The sequence below is a fragment of the Osmerus eperlanus genome, chromosome 5 (assembly GCF_963692335.1).
Source record: "Osmerus eperlanus chromosome 5, fOsmEpe2.1, whole genome shotgun sequence".
Lineage (NCBI taxonomy): Eukaryota > Metazoa > Chordata > Actinopteri > Osmeriformes > Osmeridae > Osmerus > Osmerus eperlanus.
Window position 1 is genome coordinate 23,033,521 of NC_085022.1, and position 9,882 is coordinate 23,043,402.

Sequence of the window (9,882 nt, forward strand, 5' to 3'; positions counted from 1 at the left end):
AATGAAGAGATTATTTAATTAAAAAGCATTACAATTATTAAACTACAGAATGTCTCAATAGAAGCTGAAAATTTGATACTGTTGTGGGAGGGGTTGGTCTCATTATCATGGCATGTAAATATGCAAAACAATGTTGATAATACTGTATAGGTAATTATAGAAATATCATCTAGGACATAAACATCATCCTGCCTGTGCTTCCTGTTCAAGCTGCATGCAGGTCTTGACACATTTTTTTTATCTTCTTTTTTTGTCACATTCATAAACTACAAATAAAGAAAATTATGACAGAGAAGAGCAGTGATCTACCCAACCCTGAATAACTCCTAACATACATCTTTACTGTAGGTTTACTTTGCATATATTTGTAAGCTTTGCACAAAGCTAATAGATAAAGTACATACTGTAGACCCTCCAGATATACTTCAAATTCTATGCAAAATCCATAATGGACTCAAACTGACTGGACATATGCAGGATTGTACCTTTAGATCTGCAATTAGTGTTATCTCAAAAGGCAGAGAACCACATGCAAATTATTTTAACAGATGCTAATGAAATACTTTTCTTTCTGTTCTCATAAGTCATTAATACTCCCAACGAATACCTGTCCTCGTGAATATCGTGTAGAAACAATGTATTCATATGATTAATTTGTTGCGTTCAAATATTGCAGAAACATGAAAGAACAAAAAAAGTTTTTAATGCAAATAAATGCTTAGATTTTTTCTCGTGAACCTCCATTTGAATCACTCCAGAACTAGTGTGCCTACTAATAGAAAATTATATTTCCATGTGACATTTATGTTGAAAGATGGCAAAACGCATCTGAGGTGGTCAGTAGTTTAGTTGGTTAAAAGGCCAACTTGGGCCTTTATTTAAGCAACACCAGCTGCCCTGGCAGGACAACCTGTACATTTACCTGATATGGACATTTACTTGATAGCCATCTCAAAAAATGTACCTGTTTCTGTTCCCAGTGTTCCTCATCTCATGAAATTGTGTTTGATGTATTAGTCATTAGTATATTTGATTCTCTAAACATCATATCAATCATTGACATTTTAGTCTTTTACCATTTTGCTTGTCTTGCTTGCCAGTCACAGTGAAGCTTAGCAGCTAGCATTACCTCTAAACCTTGTTAGGCTAATCTTTTGCTAGTATTTCTGTTAGCTTGTGCTGTTATTGTTACTGCATGATTGTATTTGGTTGGTGGAATGTCCTCCAACAGATTGGAGGAAGTATAGGATCATTGGTACAGTCTCATATGGAATCACAGAGCAATGGATCATCAGCTTGGCTGTTGCACTAGGGTGTCTTAATGTAAAGTCTGGATGAGAGACTGATTATATAAGAATAATTTTATCTCCATTCATGAAGATGAAAGCAGTCTTAACTCAGATGACTATGTTAAGACTTTCTTACTAAACAAAATGTTAAGTTGGTACCCTTTAAACATACATGGTTCTTGTGTGGTAACCAGCCGGTCTTCATGTGCTTACATTACATTATTATAGGGAATAAAACCTTCCTTCCTTCCTTCCTTATTTTTTCTTTTTTTTTAAAGAAAAACTTACCTATTGTACTGTTAAGATTGAAAATGTAAAGCAAATATGTGTTTTGGTGGGGGGGGGGGGGGGGGGGGGGGCCCTACCTTTTGTTTGTATGATGTTTGTCCTTACATTCTGCAATAACTGTTTACCATTAGTCAACCATTCTCATTGTGTCAAGAAGGCAGACCAATTCAGATTAAAAGTACTGGTAACCTTTCTCGGATTGAAATCTTCTTCTCTGGTGCTTGTTTTATACAGTGCGCTAATTATACAATGATAATCGAGGGGGTCAACTTCTCCAGGGTGAAAAGTAGTATTTACCATTATAGGTAAGAACGATATATAATTGTATCGACCCCCCCCCCCCCCCCTCCCGGACCTGTTGTTTTAAACTCTTGGGGGATCCAAGTCTTAATTAGGGGGGTCAAACCCCCCCAAGGCCCCCCGTAATTCAAACCATGGTTTTATATTTTTTTGTAAAAATAGAATTTAAAAATATAGCCGTGGGTGGGTTTTCCACAATTAGAATAAAATGTGTTTTTAAGAGTCTATATTCTACTTGGCTTGAACCCCTACTGTAAATACTAGTAGCCATATTCATACTTTAAAGGAACTTTCACAAACAGCACTCCAACTACGTTGGAAATGTATCCTGTTGTCAAATATGCCCAACATAGTTATAAATTCGTTTTTTTTTCTATGGTACTGACTATGCATACATCACGAGCGTTTTACGCGTTACAATATTCAATTGGCTTTCAGATTGAAAGGTGAACCAATCAAAGTGAAATTCGTCTCCTGCGATGAGCTGCATGTTTGGAATGGGCGTGGTCAAGCTCACATAGCAAACTACGGTCTCCTCCCCGGATATCCACTTTTCTCCCCGGCACATATAGGTCAGCCGCCACGGCTACATTTTCACTGGTTCATGGTTCGTATCTACGAGAAGAGGATGAAGTTTCTAGTGGCAGTCACAATTATAGTGGGATCAGTGGTTTTTCTGCTGTTTCCCAGCGGTTCAGACGCTGACGAGAAAAAGAAAGGGCCTAAAGTATCGGCCAAGGTAAGCGAAGCCTGCATTGCGAGGCAACTAAGCTAGCCTAGCTACGTTAGCTATCTTCCCTGCCATAGTTATACATTGTTGGCTTGGCAATTAGGTTACCTGTCGAAACCAATGACGATCAGATCAGTTTTTGGCAACTTTAACAGAACGTCGTTTGCATGGAGCATGGAACAAAACTATCAGCTGGTAATATGCAATACTAGTGCCAGGAGTAGGAGAGTGCGACCAAACCTATAAATTATCGAATTCGAAATGTGACATCCTTTAAATTGCATAGCATGCCATTTTAACTACATATTTCCTGAACACAATGTGATGCAACGTAATTTAACTTAACTTAATGTTAAGCCATTGTGGTTAGTACCACAACAGAGCATTGGTGTACCGGACAATAAGATGCTATTTAGCAACACAGCTAGTATGGCCACGTCGACTAGCTTTGTAGAAAGCTGGGCCTGCATTTCCTGCCTCCCTAGTTACCATTTCCGCCACGTTGGGAAAGATGGTGGCTGACAGCCTCTTTAAGCTTGAATAGTTAGCGTGTTTCCTTTTTTATATTGAATGATTTGATATTTGACCATTTGTCGTGTCTGCTCAGACAGCAGTGATGTATGAACCTCTACCCTGCAGGTTTATTTTGACATCCGAATTGGAGACGAGGATGTTGGGCGAATTGTTATCGGTTTGTTTGGGAAGACTGTTCCCAAAACGGCCGAGAACTTCATGGCCTTGGCGACTGGAGAGGTAGGCGTTTGATCTCACTGGTGCAGTTAACCCCCCAAAAACGTGTAGCGTTATGGGTTATGCACCAGATTTATTCGAAAATTACACAAGGAACGGATTTGTATATTTTGTTTAAGCTTGATATAATTGAAAGGGTAATCTTGTTAACACTTTTTGGTCATTCAATATGATGTATCACAGCCACTGCAGCATCTCTTCCAATTAAGAGATTTTGCCCCCCAAAGTTTTGTTTAACTTTTTGTTGATGTAACTGAATGTGTCCTTTTGACGATCTGACAATTACTGACATTCTGTATTTATCCATCCCACCTAAACAGAAAGGATTTGGCTTTAAGGGCAGCAAATTCCACCGAGTTATCAAGGACTTCATGATTCAGGGTGGAGATTTCACCCGTGGAGATGGCACTGGAGGTAATCTCAGCACAGACATTTAAAATATGTCTGACAGTGGTGGGTACTTAGTGCATGTAAGTCTTCAATGAGTACCAAACAAGTTTTTTTGTTGTTGTGATATAAAAATTAAAAAACACAGCACTTTGAATCCAAGATGACACAATGTGGGCTGTTGGTGTGCAAAGTACCACAACAATTGCAATTGTATGAACTGTTAACATTGGCCCTTTTTCGTAGGCAAGAGCATCTACGGAGACCGATTCCCTGATGAGAACTTCAAGCTGAAGCATTATGGCCCTGGCTGGCTGAGTATGGCCAATGCTGGGAAAGATACCAATGGCTCTCAGTTCTTCATTACCACCATTCAGACACCGTGGCTGGATGGGAAACACGTGGTCTTTGGCAAAATTCTGGAGGGCATGGTGAGTCTTATCTGCACACATTAAGAGGCTCACCCCGAACAACTGTAAATTACAACTTTTGGAAAGATGTTGGCTTTCACTTCACTGTATTAGCTTAATCATCTGTCTTTTTTTCAACAACTATTCAAGCAGAATGTCAAGATGATGTACAGTGTCACTTAGATGAATGGTCTGTGATACTAGATTGATAACTAACAAGTAGTTCTATCGGAACAATTATGGGTAAATCCTCTTGGGCAGTTATGCAAAAGCTTATTAGAAACTGCCCAGACATACTGACTCATTCAGAAACCAAATCCCAAAACAAGATGACTGAGTTTGCTGCATTTCAGAATCAGTCTCCAGAGTTGGTCTTTAAGTCTTATGTTTACTATGGAAAACAAACAATCATGTGTGGATCCTAACATGCCTCATCCACAGGATGTGGTGAAGAAGATCGAAGCCACAAAGACAGACGGCCGGGACAAGCCTCTTAAAGATGTCACCATCCATGACTCTGGCACGATAGCAGTGGAAAAGCCATTTGCCATCGCCAAAGAGTAGTACTCCTAGTGAGTCCACCCAGAAAACAGGACTGAGAGGGGGGGGGGGGGGGGGGGGTTGGAAACAAATGACACCTTGTTTATTTCAGTCTTTTCTTTGTGAGCCCTCTGGTCCCACAGGCTGCCTCCTCTGGTGGAGGTGGCCTGTGGGGGCCATGACAACGCCAGACCACAAGATGGTGCACTGGGCCCATTTCCATTAAGGCATTCCATCAAGTCACTCAGCTTTTGTGTGGTTATTTTATAAGGGATCTTTATTAAAAGATTCAGATTTTTGTTAGTGGGGTGTGGACAGTTTCCTTTTTCAATTTCAAGCAGTTCAAGTTTTCACTGAGGGGGTAACATTTTGTTCCATACAAGGTCTAGTAATTGAGGACAACCATTCATCCCAATGAGAATGTCATTATAGAATAACCCTAACATGACATTTACTAATTTGGCAAGTACAAGGCACCAACATTTGTTCAATTCACTTCTGAAAATTTGTATGCAAAATTATGCTGTCCCTTGGTACAGTGCTGAAAGAGCTGGAGCTTCTAGTCAAATACAGGCACCAGGAGGGTCTAGTCTGGAGGGCTGGGGCTGGGCTGGAGGGCTGGTGTTGGCTGTGAAGCTGACCCGGATGTTTCTGTGGTACAAGCCCTGGAGGACTCCATCCGCAACAATATCAGGAAGGTCTGTTAAAGGGGAACAAAGATTTGGAAAAATAAAATGCATCTTTTGGATTTAATTGGGTAAGCATTTAGAGGCTGTCATACCTGAGGCAGAGACTTTAAGATAGGGATCCTTGCAGAATCCAAGCACCTGATGTTGCAGCTGACAGCTAAGGGATGAAGGAGAAGTGTGTTTAAATTGAATTCTGGTTTCATTTCTACACTATGGGACTATAACTATAGAGCTCATGGGACCAATGCATACATTAACATCTGTGCGATCCATAGATTAATACAAATAAACAGTTGGGACAGAAGAGGTGTTTTGTCAGTGTTCATATATGGGCCAGAGCATATTTTATAATAACTACATCTGGAAGGAATCGATCCAACAAGCCAAAATGCATCACAGTTCTGTTGCAAAGAAACTTGCCAGTGCCTACAAACACTTCATAATGGGGATAAAATAACAGTCAATTTCAACATGGCCAAACTAGACAAAATGCGTGACTGGGTAATTAGTGAGATTACTTGTATCTATAGGATCATATATAAAGTCAGAGCTCACCTGTAGCTCTGAGGACCCATATTGTCCAGTGACCTGCAATGAAAGGAGTAATGTATTGTATGTGTTGATTAGCCTCGATATGGTCAGGTAATGTAAGAGCGGAGGGAATGGGCACAGTGTTTCATCTGACAGTCGTGTGACAGTAGTGTGGTTGTCACTAGGAGGAGACATACTCAAGGCTTAGGCTCAGCTTGCTCCCTGAATGGAAGTGTTTGATATCCAGAAAATCAAGTACAATCTGGGGAACTTCATCATTTTGGTAGAAGATCTCCTACACAGAGGTCAGTGTCAGTACAGAATGGGACATCTAACCAAACTATACTCTTCATTATACAAAATATGCAACTGAATTAAGGCAGATTAGGTATCTGCTTTAAGAAGAAATGTGTGTGCAGTGGATCACAAGTTGAAATTGCAAGGCAAGTATAAAGCTTATAAAATGTATATTCCAATTATTATTTTACTGCAATGAATTACTGCACAGGGAGTTCACCCAATATTAACCCATATAAAGCTTAATTTTCTGATTAATTTTAACACATTTTACATTCCTGTCCATTTAATTGTTCAGTGTTTTAATAGCATCAAAATAAATGTGTTAATGAGTGATTTCAACTGTTTAAAACCGAAACTAAATTGTAATCCATGTTCCATACCTGAATGTAGTCTTCCAGTTCCTGCCTTCTCTGTTCCAAAGGTTTAGTTCTTAAATGAGGGTGTCTCTTACTAGGGAAGTCTGGGGTTGGTACGATCTTCCTCAGCTACACAAACATTTGTTAATACAGAATAATACAGGACTTGTATTATTTTGCAATTCAAAGCAGCTGACTAATTTTAATTCAAGAGCAGCTTTTGTTTTATTCTATGAGGGATGTTTCTATTTAAAACCAGAGTTTGTCTCCTTATGAGAAGCCAAGTCACATGTCTTACCTTTCTGTGCAAGTTCTGGAATTCACTGTGTCTTCTCAGCACAAAGTGTTTCCTGCCATTGAACAAGATCTCAACTCGGAAAAGCTGTGAACAGTGGAGTGACTAGGGTTTGCTTGGTTTTACGATGCATTTCATGTCAACACTCAATATAAATTCAATCTAGCACAGTTCACTCTGACCTATTAACAGTGACAGCTCAACAGCTGGTCCACCTCAATAGACAGAACCTTCTGGAAGAACACAAATCATTTTGTTTGTCCACAAGTTGAGAGAAAACAGTTACTCGTAGAATCATTTTGTCTTCATAGTACAATTTAATATAAAACATTTGATCAGGGATGTGCTAAACTGACTATCTGCATATGGTGTTTACATGACAGACTTTTTGAAAAGAGGTCCTATGTGACAGAAAGTGCAGTTCTCCATCAAAAATGTTAAGAGTAAATGTTATGGCTCTAGACCAGGACAGATCACGCTCTTAAAGCACACCATTATCATATCAGTGCTTATAGAGTTTGCTGCCTTCAACATTTTGCAGTTTCCAAGGAAACACATTACCCTTTAGACTAACTGGGTTGTTGGCCCAGAGGAATGTCAGCTAGATCACATGTCGGTTTTAGACACTGGCCTAGGGAATGCAGACAGATTCAAGTTGAATACTTAGGGAACAGATGAGATATTCACAATAAATGCATCGAATGGCTTTATATGTATATATACAGACTATTATTTATGACAAACATTTGTAAAATGTACATAGGCTCTTTTGTACTGCAAATACGTTAACAATATATGATTTCAATTAAGTTTATAGATACAAAAATGTCTAAAATAATTTCATTGAGAAATTACACCAGATGTCTATTTATCTGGAGTGCATTTATTATTGTATACAAAAACTGAAACAGCACAATTCTAAAATGTTTGCATACCGTACATTATTTCAGCTAGTTTGAGTCACTGTGGCAAATAACGACGACTGCAGGTGATATTTTAGTTCGGTTGGAAACGTCACACCCTCTATAACTGTTTTTCCAGAAATATTGGACATGAAAGATATAAAAACATGAATTGATACTGCATCAATACTGGCTTCATTAATTGGTAATATTGAGAAATGCATCAAGTCAGGTTTTTCTGGTGAAAAGTTGTGGATTATGTTACATGAATTTCCATTTTGCGGCTTCTTCACACTCGATGTGATACAATTATATAGCCTACAACAGTGGTTTTCAAGTTATTAAACTGATTTCGGATACCCGGTTTCATTTTACCGATTAAATTGCACGTCTTAAGCATGATTTAAAAAAATCTAAAGTATCTACTGTAGTGACTCAAAGTTGGCTAATTGTTTACTGTAGCCTACAAAATCTGCTCGGAAAATATCAATGGAAATTGATATGGAAAATGGAAATTACTAGCGTCAAAGCATTAGGCAAATTTGCCTCAACAGGTAGAAGGTGTATTATCGTCGACTGGACCAGGTGAAACAGTAGAATAGCCTATAGGCAATTATTGCAGACAAATAAGACCCTCATATGTTTGCTTTGATGTTATAGCCTGTAACAAACACGTTTAGTTTGATTTAGGCTACACTGTTGTCTGCTATGTAGTCGTTCAACTGTTGTCTATTCGACAGTATTCGACAGCTTTCCCTCCCGTTGCCTAATGGAAAACGGTACGGGCTAACCCACTTCCTAGTTGACTTGTTTGTACACCGTATGTTTGAATAAAGGGGTCCAATTAATCGTGTAGGTCTATTTAAATACATAAAAATCCATCAAAAAGTCGATGAAACAGGCTTTCCCTTAATTTAAATGTGCACGCTTTCTTTTTTTCACATAAATGAAGTCTTTGCTATAGCAGCGACTTCATTTATGTGAAAAAAAGGTGTGATCTGTTCGTAATGTTACCTGATTAGAAAATGTGTTTGTCGAGGTATAGGCTAGTAAGAATAAATCGCACAATTATTCTTACCTTTCTTAACTTTCCCGACTCGTCGACCTCCTTCTCGAGCGATGGAATCAATATTCCAATCATAGGTGATATTTTGGGGATCAGCTTTATGCTTCACACATGCAGATACCAAAAGGTTCCGTTGACTGTAGGCGACTGTGCACTCGCGTGTACTCCTCCTGTTGCAGCCCTCTCTCACTTCTCTTAATTGGCTAGAATAAACCTATTTAAGGGAAGCTCAAACTGGGAACGAAGAGAAATGTCTTAATTTAAACTATGATTCTGGGTTAATGAATAAATGCAGATTCGTTATATTGATTCCACATCACTGAAATTTTGGCTATTCGATTGTGAAACAAACTGAGTCTAAAGTGATATTTTGACTCTTGTCTTGAGTCCGAATTATTTTTGATTTGATGGGTAGACGGGATCTGAATCATAGTTCAGTTAATTTACTAATTAATTAGGCTAAATGTAGCCTAATTTAGACTGGAGTTCTGAGCTACAACTGTAAAAGTATTATGTAGCCCAGGCTACTTTCTGATCTAGTTGACTTCCATAAGCAACCGAGATGGTTTCACTTCTTAAAGTAGCCTAAACCACGAGGTGAATGTTACTGAAATAAGATCTTCCATGTTCAAAAAACATTTTTTTCCTCAAATAAATCTTAATGGAAACACATTCTTCTCATAATATGAGAAGTTATCAGAGATGGGATGTAACAAAGTACAAATACTACCCTTATCACACGATTACACTTTGTACACTTATTACATTGTTGTTACACAGGTTTTACACTGCTATTACACATTTATTATGTTGTTATTACACTGTTACTACACTTTAGTTTTTTTTACTCTGTTAATGTTATTACTGTTACACTTATTACATTATTACACTGTTATTACGTTATTACACTATCATGACACTGATTACACTGTTACATTGATGCTGAGAAAGTAGTGAAGTACTTCAGTAGGTTTTTCTGGTATCAGTACGTTATTTCAGAATTTTTTACTTTCACTCCATATATTTTTTACACAAATATCTGTACTTTC

General features: G+C 38.3%; 2 protein-coding genes across 2 annotated transcripts; one reads left to right on the top strand and one right to left on the bottom strand.

The window, feature by feature from the left end:
* Positions 1–2,420: 2,420 nt before the first annotated feature.
* Positions 2,421–4,997, top strand: ppib (peptidylprolyl isomerase B (cyclophilin B)). Its single transcript, XM_062462784.1, has 5 exons — positions 2,421–2,616; positions 3,247–3,360; positions 3,678–3,771; positions 3,991–4,175; positions 4,596–4,997. Exons 1-5 carry the CDS (start codon positions 2,482–2,484, stop codon positions 4,716–4,718), a joined length of 651 nt encoding a protein of 216 aa, XP_062318768.1. The 5' UTR covers positions 2,421–2,481; the 3' UTR covers positions 4,719–4,997.
* On the bottom strand, positions 4,807–9,024 carry snx22 (sorting nexin 22). The gene is made up of 7 exons (XM_062462785.1): positions 8,846–9,024; positions 6,869–6,952; positions 6,595–6,699; positions 6,112–6,209; positions 5,939–5,971; positions 5,476–5,540; positions 4,807–5,394 (listed from the first exon to the last, which is right to left on the bottom strand). Exons 1-7 carry the CDS (start codon positions 8,906–8,908, stop codon positions 5,258–5,260), a joined length of 585 nt encoding a protein of 194 aa, XP_062318769.1. The 5' UTR covers positions 8,909–9,024; the 3' UTR covers positions 4,807–5,257.
* Positions 9,025–9,882: the final 858 nt, after the last annotated feature.